Source organism: Salminus brasiliensis, chromosome 23, assembly GCF_030463535.1.
Source record: "Salminus brasiliensis chromosome 23, fSalBra1.hap2, whole genome shotgun sequence".
NCBI lineage: Eukaryota > Metazoa > Chordata > Actinopteri > Characiformes > Bryconidae > Salminus > Salminus brasiliensis.
The window spans coordinates 1,193,722-1,209,043 of record NC_132900.1 but is presented as its reverse complement, the minus strand read 5'-3'; the positions used below and the strand labels follow the sequence as shown (position 1 = coordinate 1,209,043).

At 40.9% G+C, this 15,322-nt stretch overlaps 2 protein-coding genes across 7 annotated transcripts in view; one reads left to right on the top strand and one right to left on the bottom strand.

Annotated features, from left to right (window-relative positions):
* The window catches only part of cc2d1b (coiled-coil and C2 domain containing 1B), a 30,977-nt gene extending 22,994 nt beyond the window's left edge, over nucleotides 1–7,983 (top strand). Inside the window, exons 20-26 of the mRNA XM_072668611.1 lie at nucleotides 988–1,046; nucleotides 1,562–1,613; nucleotides 2,047–2,146; nucleotides 2,649–2,739; nucleotides 3,494–3,616; nucleotides 4,411–4,450; nucleotides 4,552–7,983. Coding sequence (XP_072524712.1) covers nucleotides 988–1,046; nucleotides 1,562–1,613; nucleotides 2,047–2,146; nucleotides 2,649–2,739; nucleotides 3,494–3,616; nucleotides 4,411–4,422 — 437 coding nt within the window. The 3' untranslated portion in view covers nucleotides 4,423–4,450; nucleotides 4,552–7,983. The remainder of the gene's footprint in view (nucleotides 1–987; nucleotides 1,047–1,561; nucleotides 1,614–2,046; nucleotides 2,147–2,648; nucleotides 2,740–3,493; nucleotides 3,617–4,410; nucleotides 4,451–4,551) is intronic.
* Nucleotides 7,984–8,913: 930 nt separating this feature from the next.
* The window catches only part of zfyve9a (zinc finger, FYVE domain containing 9a), a 36,356-nt gene continuing 29,947 nt past the window's right edge, over nucleotides 8,914–15,322 (bottom strand). For all 6 annotated transcript variants that reach the window (XM_072668398.1, XM_072668397.1, XM_072668400.1 and 3 more), the window contains 4 exons: nucleotides 15,209–15,322; nucleotides 14,717–14,822; nucleotides 14,286–14,462; nucleotides 8,914–13,857 (listed from right to left, as the gene is read on the bottom strand). The exon at nucleotides 15,209–15,322 is cut by the window's right edge and continues 49 nt beyond it. In XM_072668398.1, the coding sequence (XP_072524499.1) occupies nucleotides 13,696–13,857; nucleotides 14,286–14,462; nucleotides 14,717–14,822; nucleotides 15,209–15,322 (559 nt within the window). In that variant the 3' untranslated portion in view covers nucleotides 8,914–13,695. The remainder of the gene's footprint in view (nucleotides 13,858–14,285; nucleotides 14,463–14,716; nucleotides 14,823–15,208) is intronic.

Here is a 15,322-nt window from a genome sequence, read left to right as displayed (position 1 = left end):
GACTACCTGCAGGGGTTCCTCTAACTAGCATATAAATATCACCTGACCAACAGCACATTCTGACCACTGACTTTGTTTATTTGTTTATTTGTTTTTTTTTTCTAATGTTATATAGAGTTAATTACAGGTAGACACTCTCACTGACCACTGACTTTGTTTATTTGGGTTTATTCTAATGTTATCAAGTCAAGTCAAGTGGTCAAGTCAAGTGGGTTTATTGTCATTTCAACTACATACAGAGTACACAGTGAAACAAAACAACGTTCCTCCAGGACCATGGTGCAACATAGACAGTGCATACAGAACACAAGTGCAACACAAACAAACAAGTGCGGACAGACAACACAGTACAGACAGAGGATAATAAATAATGACTGTAGTGTGCAAGTTGTGCAATGTGCGATAAATAGAGTTAATTACAGGTAGACACTCTCACTGACCACTGACCTTACCTTTATTAGGGTTTATTCTAATGTTATATAGAGTTAATTACAGGTAGACACTCACTGACCACTGACTTTGTTTATTTGGGTTTACTCTAATGTTATATAGAGTTAATTACAGGTAGACACTCTCACTGACTCTATGTGTATTTGGGTTTCTAATGTTAGAGTTTTATTTGGTGTGGTGTTTGAGTTTGGTTATGTAATCACAGCACCAGCAGTCACAGTGTTTCATCAGAGCTTCTGCTTTACTGTGATGTTTGTCCTGCTTAACAGTCAGTGGGGTGTTGACACTTTCAGCACGTGGCATTTAGCCATGTGATCACAAGCAATCAGCTGACCTACAAGACAGAAAGACAGATGACCTGTTAAAGGAACAGTGCATCACAAATGCTGATGCTACAGTGACTGAAATCTAATAGCCTTTAATTCATAGTATGTAACTGACATTATGCTCATTGGTGGCCACCAGGTTTCTAGTATTTGCTATTAGAGAAGTTTGAATGTGGATGTTCATTTATTTTGTGCCTTTTTGTTTATGAAGGTGTTGCATCAAATGATCTTGACGCTTTTGTCAAGTTTGACTTCCCCTACCCCAGTTCAGTGAGTATCTGTAACCCCAGCCCGAGCAGAAATACAAATGATATACACTTACTGTACATTTACTGTATATAATATTGTTACACTATGTGTCCAAATGTTTGTGGACATCCCTTCTGATGAATGCATTCAGCTACTTTTAAGTTGCACCCATTGTTGACACAGCAAACAAAGCTTGAAAAGCCCTCTAGCCAACAGGCAACATGAGCCTTTTGGCTAGAGGGGTATAAAGCCTCCCAGCATTGAGCTGTGGAGCAGTGGAAGAACTGTGTTATCTGGAATGCTCCATCCAGTACTTGTTGCTGAATGCAATCAAATCCACACAGCAATGCGCCTCCAAAATCTAGTAGAAAGCCTTCTTCTCTGGACAGTAGAGACAGTCACTCCAACACAAGCAGGATCATCTCTTTTTATTAGCCTTGATTTCAGAAGAAGCAATGCATGAGCAGGTGTCCAAATACTTTTTTCCATATAGGGTATGTTGTAAATGATGAATGTTTTTATTTTGGTAATTCTAGGATCAACCACAGAAACACAAAACTGCGGTCATCAAAGACACCAACAGTCCAGGTAGGTGCTGTTTGCTTCTGTATGGTTTTAATGAAAAAAAAAAAATAACAATAAAAATAATATAATATATATATATATATAAAAATGAAGAGAACATTTATTTGCCAGGCATTTCATCAAACAAAGCTGAGTTAGCTGAATTTGCAGACTATGAATGGCATAAAATCTCAAAGCTCAAATATTAGTACTGTGTTTAAATCTGAATAATAACCTTCTTTGCATAATTATAATTATTATAATCATTTCTTTGCATTTGTTGTTTTTGATAATTTCTGCAAATACATGTTCTAAATTGCAAATTTTTGGGGGGATTTTTTAAATATATATTTTACAGATAAACCAATATTTTAATAAATTATAATTATAATTAAAGTAAAATATAATGAAAACTGTGACTATGTAAATGTCGATGATGATTGTCTCCCAATTTTAGAATACAACCAGAGCTTCACCTTGAACATAAATCGTAACCATCGTGGCTTCAGGAGAGTGGTTCAGTCCAAAGGCCTTAAACTGGAAGTCTTTCATAAAGGGTGAGTCAGTCAGTCAGTCTGCTTTTAACCATTAGATTCACCTTCAGTCTGTAAACCAAAGTCCTGCAGTGCTCATATGGCTGCTATGTGCATGCAGTGTTACTCCACACTGCTTAAAGGCAACCCGAAATCCAAACGGACCCTTTTTTAATGTCCTTGGTCTTTTATTTAGGTCAGTTCATCACATGCAGCTGATAAGAGATCCCAGACAGGAAGTGACACTTAAAAGTTTTCCACCCCACACAGTCTGTTAGAGATTACAGAACACCTCCATGCAGTTTAAGGAGAGCGTGATGGTTTAGACCTGCAGTTAGTGACATGCTAATTGGGGTACATAAGCTTCCATTAGTTGTTAGTTACATTAGCCTCATAGCTTCAGTGTAAAGCAAACCTTCAGACAACAAACCTGACTTGGCAGTGTTTTACTATTCCACAGTACGTGTCGTGCTGTCTGTTTATAAAACTGATTGAAGACTCTCCTATATGTGTGTGTGTGGGGCAGTGGCTTCCTGAGGAGTGATAAGCCTGTAGGAACAGCTCTTGTCAAACTGGAGAAGCTGGAGGCGGAGAGTGAAGTGCGTGAGATAGTGGAGGTGAGTACACAGGGGTTTTTAGGGTTTTCATAAATAGAAAAATAATAAAATTTTACACATAGAAATGACTTCAATAAGAAAAAACGTAAGAAATAAGGGTTCATCATTTTCTCTGCATTTGGGAAAATGTATCTCCTATAAATATCACTGGTAGCTCTTGATATCCTACACCATCTGCCTGATGGAAGCTGTTCAGATTGTGAGTTTAATGACTGTAGTTTATCCTTTATTATCGTCAATGCCTTATTTTAAGAACAAATTATGTATGCTTGCAAATTATATAGTCTGCTTTTGGAATTTGAGCCATATATATATACACCCTCTGAAAGTCAAGGGCTTTCTAATAAATTAGCTTTCTAATATATTTGTCATATTATAAGTAGATTTATTTAAATTTTTATATATTCAATTATGATCCAGTTTACATGTCTTTTAATAACGCTGTGGTGTGAGTGTGGCTCTGTGTACTGTGAGCTATGTGAGAGAATGTGCTGGGAATGGAAACACTGACTGTGAGTGTGTGAGTGTTTCTCGTGTATCTCACACATAGAAACATACAGTAGTTCTCCTGAAAGCTCTGAATGCAGTGAAAGTGTTTGTTTTTGAGGGAATGCGATTTATTAGTGTTAACATTAACCCACACGTTGCGTATTAGTGTCATATCAGCTACTGAATAATACCTAATAATAAAATTCATACTCCGAAATCAGCCTGGGCTTCAAGGCGTTATCTCTAAGCATGTGTGTCTGTGTAGGTGATGGACGGCCGGAAGCCCACCGGTGGCCGTCTGGAGGTAAAGGTGCGTCTCAGAGAGCCGCTGAGTGGACAAGACCACCAGACTGTCTCGGAGCGCTGGCTGGTACTGGACCAATCACAGGTCAGTATGATACACTTGGATGTATAGTATCTAAATGCTTAAGCCTGCACCCAGGACAGAGTCCAGCCTCATCTGGAGGAGAGGGCTGTAATCATTAGTCTGTTTTCACCATTTCTTCTAAACTGTGGATTCATTGGTGAGTTTTACAATTACTACCAACACTCATACTGTAGATAATGGAGCAGAAGCTGATCAGCTACTGAAACCCTGGGCTTTGACTGGTGCAGTGGTAGAGAGTGAGATTTGTGGGCTTCAACTCAAGCAGCTTGTTCACACCGGGAATGTGTTTTATATCTGGAGAGTATCTGGATCTACTTTCTGTTTCTGTTTACACTTTCATTAAAACACATCTCCAGTGTGAGCAGATGAGATCCCATTTTACTCTCCAGTGTATAAACACATAAATAACATACAAACAGACAGCTTCTCACCAAGGGAGGTCACATTCACGCTACCACCACAAGGGGGTGCACTCCAATACTGCCAGCTGTGGTCGATCATCTATTGATAAGCACACACCAGTTTAATCTAATGATCTAATGAAATCCCAACGTGGTACAATCACCAAAACACCTGTTAATACATCGTGTAAACAGCATCACTGGAAATGTGTGTAAACATGAGCCATGAGGTAAGACTCACGTGGTCTAACTGAATCTGAATTTGTCGCCATAATTCTGCAGAAAATAGTCTAACTTAGTCTAAATGAATGTCATCCAAGTGTCGTGTCTGAATACTTTTGGACATTTACGTGTACTGTACTCACTAAAAGAACGTCTGTCTTCTGTTCCCAGGCTGTTCTTTAACCAACCTTCTGAGTGTGGAAAATAAAAAGTAGGTGTATGATTTCTTCCTTCGTGTTTTCTAATCCCTCATTTATTCATACAGTAGACGTCTCCATCGGCCGCTGACTCTTTCATCCATTCTCTCCTCAGACGGTGAGGTCATCAGCCTTGCCACCTTCAGTCTGATCTGATTGGACGTCACGTGTGCTCCAGCGTGCTGCTGTTCTGTAGGTTACGGATGAATGTTGAGAGAAATCTCATGTTTTTCCACAAAGAGACTCAAACGGAGACTCTTATATCAGGATATTACAGATGGGACTACTTCACAGCCCACACGGGAGGTAATTCTTCTTAAAGGGGAACTCCACCGATTTTTAAAAAAATTCAGTGTGTGAGATGAGCTGATTCAGAGTCGGGGGTTCGGTGTGAAACTGAGCTTCACTGTAGAGAAACTGACCCACTCTGATCTCTGTACAGTGGAGGTGAATGGAACACAGATACAGCCCATATTTTAATAACTATCCAAACCCACCAGTGAAACTACACAAGTCTTCTGAGAGATGATGATGATGATGAGGGTAGTGGAAAATCCTGAAAATAATATTTTTTATTGGGTATTGTTGCACCCATCTAACTTTACATATGTGTGTGTGTGTGTGTGTGTGTGTGTGTATAATGTATGTGTGTGCGCATATGCATACACACACACACACACACACACACACACAAAAATCGCGTATTTCCAAAACGGCAGCTTCAAAGATTGAATTTGAAGCATTTCTATTGATCCATTTATTACCTTCTGACAGCAATATCTCTATGTATGTGTGTGTGTGTGTGTATGTGTGTGTATATATATATATATATATATCATTATCTGACCACCATTGTGAATAACTGACATTTCACACCAGACCCCCTTCTGAATCAGTAACATCTCAATTCATTATTATTTACAATTAATTCTTACACCCAATTTTAAAATTGTTGGATTTCCCCTTTTAGGTGTGGGTTTAGTAGAGACTGGGAGAAAAGGCACACAGCACACCTTTACTGGTTTAAATTTAATTAAATTCATTTTAAAGGACAGAATAAACACAGTTGCACAGTCGCAGTCGTAAGCTTAGGTCTTGGCGAGTGAAAACTAACATTTTGTGTTCTGCTGCTCTGGGATGCACCTATGCACTAATACCAAAGTGATCACTGTTGCTGTAGCACAACTACTAAACCTGTTCTTGTGTTGAAGCACATACTGCTGCCATGTTTTTTGGAATTATGTGGAATTGATTTATCTATGCAAGGAAAAAAAAACAACAGTTTGCATCGAATCCCTAAATGTTTTATAAGAAGCTGCAACACTTGTTTGTATCTTAAAGCAAAAGTCACTGCACGGATAGACACGGGTTATCTCGAAGCTTACCCCCCCTCCCCCCCGAGAATGGCTCCATTCACGCCATTCAAAGCCATAACCTAATGCCAGCTGAAGCGCAGACACGCTCTATTAGGCTTCATAAGATTAGTCAGATTAGTCAGAGGCTGCCGCTTTGACTGGAACAGGTACTTAAGCTGAGGTGAACACACTTTGAAGACCAGTCTTCTCCCAACGTGTAGTTAAGCTTCACAGTGTGCATGGGATTCAACTCAAACCGTCGTACAGTTCCGGTTACTGCACTAAAAAAGGCTCGTTCTGAAGGGGCTGTGGGTCGCTCTTAAAGGAGTACTCAGTGCTTCTACCCTAATCTCTGTCTGCTGTGTCGTACGGGTCATTACCATGGATGGTCATTTCAACACACTTCTCTGTGCAAGAGCAAGCCCACTGACTCCGAACAAGCATATAATAGAAACCAATGAGCAGTTGCTTCTGCATTATCCCAATTGACTTCCATTATCATTTAATCAAACATCAATAATAGAAACCAATAGGCAGTTGCTTCTGCATTATCCCCATTGACTTCCATTAGGCAGTTGCTTCTGCATTATCCCCATTGACTTCCATTAGGCAGTTGCTTCTGCATTATCCCCATTGACTTCCATTACCATTGACTCAAAACATTTTTAATAGATGCTATAATAATGCTTCTGCATTATCCCCATTGACTTCCATTATCATTGACTCAAACCATTGATGGTGTACAAACCGTTTATAATGGAAACCAATAGGCAGTTGCTTCTACATTATCCCCAGTGACTTCCATTATCATTGATTCAAACCGTTTATAATGGAAACCAATAGGCAGTGGCTTCTACATGATCCCCATTGACTTCCATTAGGCAGTTGCGTTAGCATTATCCCGATTGACTTCCATTATCATTTAATCAAACCGTTTATAATGGAAACCAATGGGCAGTTGCTTTAGCAGTATCCCCATTGACTTTCATTCTAAATGTTTTGAGCTGTGAAGATGTAACTGTTTATCTTCAGTTAAAAGTCAGCACATTTAATGTTCTTTTCTATGTTCAGAGAATGGAGTTGAAATGTCAGTCCGTGGTACTTCACCGTACTCTACAGATGCAGCAGCTGGAGATTAGGATGGAAAACACTGGAGTATTCCTTTAAGGTTCTTAGCCATGTTTACATATGTTCTATTGTGCAAATTGGAAAATGCTGTACGATTATTATATTGTCCTTTTTTTTAGATAGAAGATATAATAGTCAGATTCCTTATATTGCCAAGCCAAGGGGTTGCCATAAAGTCTACTTTATTTAAAAGCACTTTTTTCCTCTTTTATTTCTCATCCTCACCTTTGATGCACGTTATCGGCCTCCGACTGATCATATGGATATTTATGAAACAGAGTATATGTATATGTATAAGCCTCAGGCCACACCCATGATTGGGACTAGCTGGACATGCATTGTTGAATATTACTCTGAACATTGACCATTTCCTGATGTTCTGAGAGTGGATGATGTTCTGTTTAGTCTCAGATCTTGAACTGGAACTGATATGTTTTAAAGGTACATTTATTTTAAGGTTCCTCATTTCACTACACGGTTCTTCCATTTCAAACGCGTGTTAAAGGGATACTTCAAGAGTTTAGGCTGAGATCTGTCAGTCAGCCGTGTCTGCTGGACACAGCTGATTATAACGGACAGTTTTGCTGCACTTTTCCAAAACACAAAAGCCCTCAGATGTAATGGACGGCAGTGGGCAGTCAGTTCAGCATGTGTACAGGAGAAGCCGATGGACACATGTTGAAGCAACTGGTCATTGGCTTCTATTAGACGTGTGTTTGTCTTTCTGGGAAAGTGCATCAGAATTATGGTCCATGCTAATCAGCCCTGTGGTCCAGATGCAGCAGACACAGATCAGGCTCAGAAATGCAGGAGGATCCCATTAACATGAGGACTGAGTTCTTTCTCTGCCTGGAAGTAAAGGCTTTGCAGACATGCTGGACCAGATTTCCAGGCGCAGATTAATCTGGAATTAAATTCTACAGTCTGTGTGGAAGACTGGCCTTTCACAGTGAAGCCGATCTTCTGTTCTGTTCTTCTGTTCATGGTTTGAGGAGGCTTGGGGTTTATTTTCCGACTCTTGCAGAAAGCTTTAGAGTTTATCATTAAAGAAATTCAGAAAGTCACGTTTGTGTTGTGGATTTATTTGTGACTCCAGCAGCAGAAAGGTTCAGTATACAGGCGCTTTAACCCTTTGAGCCCCACAAGGATGCAGGGTTCCTTTAGCGAAATGACCACCGAATAATTCATCATCTGACATAGAGAGGTTTTGTGAGAGTAGACAGGGTTTGTTTCCCCCGACTGGCCAAAATTACAAACTCACGTCACGTCTGGCTTGAATCGACTGATGAGGTGATGTTAAAATGCCAACAGATTAAAGTTTTGGGTTTTTTTAACACTACTGTTCAAATCATTAGTCAGTTATGATAAACTCATGGCAGAATGTCCACAGCATTTCCAATAATAATTTAAAGGATTGTAGACATCCCCATCAATAATGTAGCCACACAGCTAAAATTCACTTTGTCCAATTTCAACATTAAAGAGTGCATCCGTCCTCAGGATCAGCAGAGCTCAGCACAGTTTAACCAAAGAAACAGGCATTTCATCAATATATATATATATATATATATATATATATATATATATATTTTTTTTTTTTTAAATATGTATGAGAATTTATATATATATATATATATTTTGTTCATATATATATATTTTGTTCATATATATATGAAAAAATTATATATATGAAAGGATATATATATAAATTCTAATTTCTCTTCATTTATATATGAAAAAATAAATGAATTTTTATATATATGAAAAAAATTATATATGAGAATTCATATATATATATATATAAAAAATATATTTTTTTAATGAATCTGGCAGTTCTTTATATTGTCAATTGTTTTGACAAATGGAACAATAGAATTGCTGCAAAATGCAAGGTTTGTTTTTTTGCATTTTGAGGTTAACACCCATATAATCAGCATTTCACACTTTTTTTATTTATTTTTTTTAGAAGTTTTTATTTTACATATTCTACAGAGTTTGATAAAGTCTGTTTTTATTGACAAAGAAAAAAAAACATGTACATGTTACTTTTTTGGCTTCTCATACATTTTTACATTTGACCATTTTTGACCAAGGTCAGTATTTAACCACACTTCCTCAGATCCAGCCCCAGCCATGAAAATGAGACCCAGTGAGTTTACACAGGTTGGATATTTTAACCACCATTTTAATTTCATGAAAGTTCTGACCATAGCAAGCTCCCGTTTGTCGCCGTACATGCAGTTCCGCCGTGTCCAGCTTTACAAAAATAAAGACAATAAAGTAAAACACTTCAAACACAACTGAAATAATGCCAAAAAGAAACAGGCCTGGAAACCTTTGATGCTTTGAGCCGCATCAGTGGATAAACACCACCTCCTCTAACATCTCCTCTCCCGCAGGGTGAAGGAGCTGTGGTGGAGCAGCAGTGCTGTCCAAACACCAAGAAGAGTGATGGTGCTCTCGTCATGCTCTGCTGCTACAGCAGGGCCAGAGGTTATAGGTTCTAATCATGTGGCCACTTTACAGCAATCCTAGGACGTTCTTAAAGGGGACTTAAATCATAAAAGTGTAGACAGTCATTCAGAGTGGTGGTTTTATATGGTTCTAGATAAGCTCCCCCAGTCAGAGCTGGAGTTCTACAGTGGAGGTTCTAGATAAGCTCCCCCAGTCAGAGCTGTGGTTCTACAGTGGAGGTGAAGGGAAGCAGACGTCTGAAGCTCTACTAAAAGCTCCTCACAGAAAGTTCTTCACCTAATGGTGATGAAGACGCTGCCTGATGCCTGAGACACTGTTCTACCAGAGTTCTGAGAAGAGTTCGGCTCTAGAACCTGCTTTTAGAACCAGATCATTAAAATGGTGGAGGGATACATGCTGCAGGGTGTAGTGCAGCTACAGAAAGTAGTCCCTAAAGAGAACTGCATTAGTTAAGATTCTCTATTCACTATTTCACCTTCATCATCATCATCATTCCATATAAAACTCAGAAGACTCGTGTCGCTGCACTGGTGGGTTTGTATAGGAGATAAATTATGGGCTGTATCTGTGTTGTAGTCATGGCAACCAACACCTGCTTCCATTCACCTCCACTGTAAAAAGATCAGAGTGGGTCAGTTTCTCACCGAACTCGACTCTGAATCAGCTCAGCTCTCACTCTGAGAAACTGGTGGAGTTCCCCTTTAAGAAAACCCACAGTTACAAGGGTCACCCAGAACCATAAAATAATCAGCCTACCACGTGTTCTGTAGCAGCTGCTGTTGTGAGAGAAGCATCCCGTTCGACCCTCATGGGAAACAACAGCAGCAGCTATGAATCAACTATAGTTTGATAGTAGTGTAGAAGTACCGCCCATTTCCCCCGCAGTGACCCTCTACTTTAGTGTTAAATACATCAACCAAACTCAAGCCAGTGGGCCTTCTTCTGACGTAACTGACCTCAGCTGACTCTCAAAATCCAGTCCATTGTTCTTTCTTTAAGGTTCTCCTGTTTTAAAGAGGGGAATCCACAGTAACGCCACTGTCAGCAAAAACCTCGTTTTTCCATCTTTCATTTTTCTCCAGAATGTGAATCTGGCAGTTCTTCACTAATACTGTAACCAATAGAAATGCTCCAACTGACCTGGATTAAAATCTTTAACACTCACCTAAACTGAAAGTATAGCTGCTGTTTGGAGATACAAGGTTTTGCCCTGACAGCAACCACACACACACACACACTATATGGGCAAAAGTATTGGGACACCTGCTCATTCATTGTTTCTTCTGAAATGAAGAGTAACTGTGCAGCCAAGGAAAGGCTTTCTACTAGATTTTGGAGGAGGAGCATTGCTGTGAGGATTTGATTGCATTCAGCAGCAAGAGCAGTGTTAGTGAGGTCAGGATGTTGGATGATGATCACCACCCCACCTCATCATCCCCAACTCTCCAACTCATTCCAGAGGTACTGGATGGAGCTCCACCACCATCATTCCAGAGAACACAGCTCCTCCACTGCTCCACAGCTCCTCAATGGTAGGGGGCTTTATACCCCTCTAGCCCACGCCTGGCATTAGGCAGCATGGAGCCAATAGGGTCATGATGTTGATCTGCTCCAGAGAGTCCTATTCTATTGGCAGTACTTCTTCTCTACAGGGTCTAGACAAGCTGTGTGTGTGCATTTGCACATCTGTGTCAGCAATGGGTGCAGCTTAAAGTAGCTTTTAGATATTTTATCCATACTGCGCAGCTCTAGAGCTGACCTTTGGTTCTCAGTGACCCGCCGTTTTCACTGTAAGTGAGAAATGACTAAACATAAAGCAAATTCCATCCTGTAGTGAATCCTGTTGCAGAATGCAGGCATTAGGGAGGTAAACTAGTCTGAGGAACAGCTACAGTCGCAAGTTTACGTCTCAAGCATTATATAATCCTAGAGAGTCCTCAGACTTTTCAGAGGGTCATCATGAAGGTCATATAATCATTAAACAGTTCATTTAACCCTCGACTGACCAGGCTAGTTAACAAATGCACATCCACCGACTGACTGATTATCCAGGGTTCGTTAGTCCAGGTCTTCTCAAAGTCTCCAAAAAAAAAATATTTTTTATTAAAACCCTAGACGGCAAAGTTCTGACCGCTGTCCTTCCGTTTTCTAATAATGGCTTAATTTCCAGTGCACTGCATCGCAAATTAGAAGTCTATTTCTCATATAATCTCTTTACCTTGTATGAAAGGGACTTAGTGTTCTTTTGGATGGCAAACAACAGATATGAGCTGCTCTGATGACAGGAGATGGATGGAGGCCAGTTGAATCATCCCAATGAGGAGCTTGGGGAATTTGGAACCCTCGCCCAACTGATAACAGTCAGAAACAGTCACACGGATCCAGATTTCTTCTGGAAGTCTTCACCAGAATCTTAAACCGTTCAGACAACAACTCGAACCCAACATTTCTGCACAAGCAGAGTCTAGAATCTTCCCTTAGGTAGAACTCATCGTCACGCGTTGTTTCCTGCTTGCATTCCTAAAGGACGTCCATTGGATCTTCAAGGTAAAGTAGGCCGGTCGTCGGCTGAGTCAGCTGGGCCGAGCTGCTCTGTAACGGTGTCCCATTAGAAACCCGACTCCATAAATAAAGCGTACATGCGCCACATTCCCTCCAGAACGCGCAAAGCTGTCCCGGTCCAAGTCCTATCTGATGTCTGCATCTGAAGGAGCTACATCATTTCAGCTTTGGAGCGTTTCGCCTTGAGAAACAAACAAAACAGAACAAACAAACAAACAAAAACAAAACCACACACAAGGTCATTGTTCTCCACACTGGTGAAATAAAGCATCTGGTGGTTTGTAAAGCTAAAAAGGTGAGACTGGAGCTCAGATGAGTTTATCCTGCGTCTCCTGTTGAACAGCTGCTCCAGGCACTGCACCAGAAGCTAAAGGAATCCTCGCAGAAAGGAAGCGCTCCCTGGTTCTGCCTCCCTCTGTAATCCGGGTCTTCGTCCTGTCCGTTAAGAGTTCCATTAGGGCTGCACGACGTGCCGTTTGTGTGCATCATAGTCCTGCAAGTCCTGCAATATGTAAACAAGCCCTCAAACGAGTCGTTAAAGGTTGAAGGTTTCCCCAGACCAATCACAATCGGGGGAGGGCTCAAAAACAATGTGGTATTAAGGACCACAGTCAGGGGGAGGTCCCAGAACAAACAATGCAGTGTTTAGGACCAATCACAGTCAGGGAGAGGGTTTGGAACAAACAGCACTTTGATTAGGACCAATCACAGTCAGGGGGCGGTCTTAGAACAAATAAACAGTCACATTTAGGACCAATCACAGTCTCAGAGGTCGTCTAGAACAAACAAAGCTTTGATTAAGACCAATCAGAGTTGGAAGAGGTCTCACAACAAACGACATGGTAATTAGGACCCATCACAGTTGTGTGGAGGTCTCAGAACTGACAAAGCGTTCGTTTGGACCAATCAGAGTCAGGGGGTGGTCTTAAAACAAACAATGTGGTGGTTAGGACCAATCACAGGAAAGGGGATAGGACCAATGGGAGTGAGGGGGAGGTCTCAGAATAAACAAAGCTTTATTTTTGACCAATCAGAGTCAGGGGGTGGTCTTAGAACAAGAATAAAATTGCTTAAGACCAATCACAATCAGGTGGGGGGTCTTAGAACAAACAATGCGGTGGTTAGGACCAATGGGAAAGCTTTAAACTAAGCTTGAATTTGGACCAATCACAGTCAGGGGGTGGCTTCTCTCATTGTGAATATCTTGCCGGTTTAAAAACACGATTAATCCAGATCTAAGAAGCCGACCCTTAAAGCCGGCTTCCCCAGACACGGATTAGGTCTAGTCTCGGACTGAACTGCTCTGCCAATGCAGTCAGACCTGACAGGCTTTAGATATACTGCGAGGAGCAGTGATGATCTCAGGACTAGTCCTCTGTCTGGATCGTGCAGCCCCAAGGACCCTCTCTGTGCGCTCTGGAAGCCTTTGCTACAACGAGGCTCAAAGATGGAATTAAAAGAATCTTTCTGCTCCAATTTGCGACCCAGCAGGACCTCAGGATTTCCACAGTGTAGAGGAAACACAGCACCGGGTTCTGACAGGGCTGCAGCCGGGGCCCCAGTGGAGGTGCGCTCTGGAGAAGGATGGTGCATAGGTGGTCTGGAGGAATGCTGCTGCTGCTGCGGCTGCTGCTTCTGTTTTTCCCAGCACAGCTTTCAGGCTCTTTGAAGTGCAAATGAGAGAGAAAGAAAGAGAGAGAGAGAGAGAGGCGGGGCGAGACAGGACGGAGAACCTGCTCTTAAGAGATGATCTCCAGGATGTAGAAGATGAGCTCCATGACCACTGGACCTTCGCTCAGCTGACAGGCCCCGCTGTGGATGACGGGGATCAGGGCACTGTCCAAGTCACTTAAATACTGAGGGAGCAGAGGCTGACCGTTACTGCCCGCCAGGTAGCCCACCTGCAATAACAATAAGATAATTATAATATTAATAATAATAATAATATGATCATCTTATACTTTCAAAAGGGGTTCTTTAAGGGTTCTCTAGTCAAGGCAATGTTTCTATATAGAACCCTGACAATGTCGAGAACCAATTAGATGATATAATGGTTCTCGGTCTGGTTCTTTTTTTTTTTTTAACAAAACATTTATTATGGGGGTTCTACCATCTTTCCATTCTATATAGAACCCTTCTTGCTAAGAGTGTAGTAAAATTTTTATTAAATATTGATATAATTACATAATCAAATCATTATTATATAGTTTATAAATGTCAAAAATATTAGTTATTATTATTATCTATGAATTGTGTTTTCATCCTCCTCATCACTACTTCTACAGATGGCTCGTTCTGTACTTTTGGCCTAATGCTCGTCCCTCCTCACCTGATCGGAGTCCAGTGTGACCCTCAGCCCCAGCTTGGCCATGCCATCCTCTTTCAGTAACTTGAGATGAGGACAGAGCGCCATACAGAAGGCCCGTGCCACGTTCTCAGTGAGGCGGCTATGGTCAGCTGGGTCGCTCAGACCACTGGGCTGGTCATCGCTCTGGAGAAAAAACACCTGGAGAAAAAATCAGCAGCCTTACAACAGGAACACACCCGGACAGGGGAAAGATACATGCAAGTGTGTGGGGATGTTCCTATAAGGTGAGACCAAGTAATGGTGTTATCCAGGGTGTATTAGTAGATCTACAGGATAATTCTAGTGGTTCTGAATGAATAGATTATATTAAAAAGACAAAATTGAATAAATGAAATGGTGGGACTTAAATGACCCGATCAAACCCAATCAAAAATGAAGAGGAATTGAATTACCTCTGTCCAGCGGATGACTTTTCCGTTGGCTTTGTACTCCGAGCCATGGAATATTTTAACACTAGTGATGGACTCCATCGATTTCCCATCAATGGGGCTGATCACACTGGTTAGAAACGAGAGAGAGGCCGTTAGCTCTGTATTTCATCCTGTCTCAATGTGGCTTTTAGTTATGATCTGAGCATATGATCAGTCAGTGGCTGGGATAACTACCAAGTGTAATGACATGCTGAAGCACAAAACCTCAATAATAATAATAATAATAATCATACAGTTTCTATTTGAAATAACTGGGATAAAAGCAGTACCATGTTCACCTTCTAAAGTCTCCTACTTAAACACATGGGAGGACTGTTCCTGTCTACATATGTCTGACCTATACAGTCTAACCTGATCAGTAAACAGTAAACAATAGTGCTGCTGGCATCTTTTTATATTAACATATTTTAATCAGCGATGTGATGGCAGTTTTCATATCATCCCATCACTTACCCCTTGTTGAAGTTTAAGTCGTCCTCTATCCACTGAATATTGACGTGTTCCTGGTTCTCCTCCTGGTCAGCTTTTCCACAGACAATACTGAAATCCTTCATCTCTCTCAGAGCC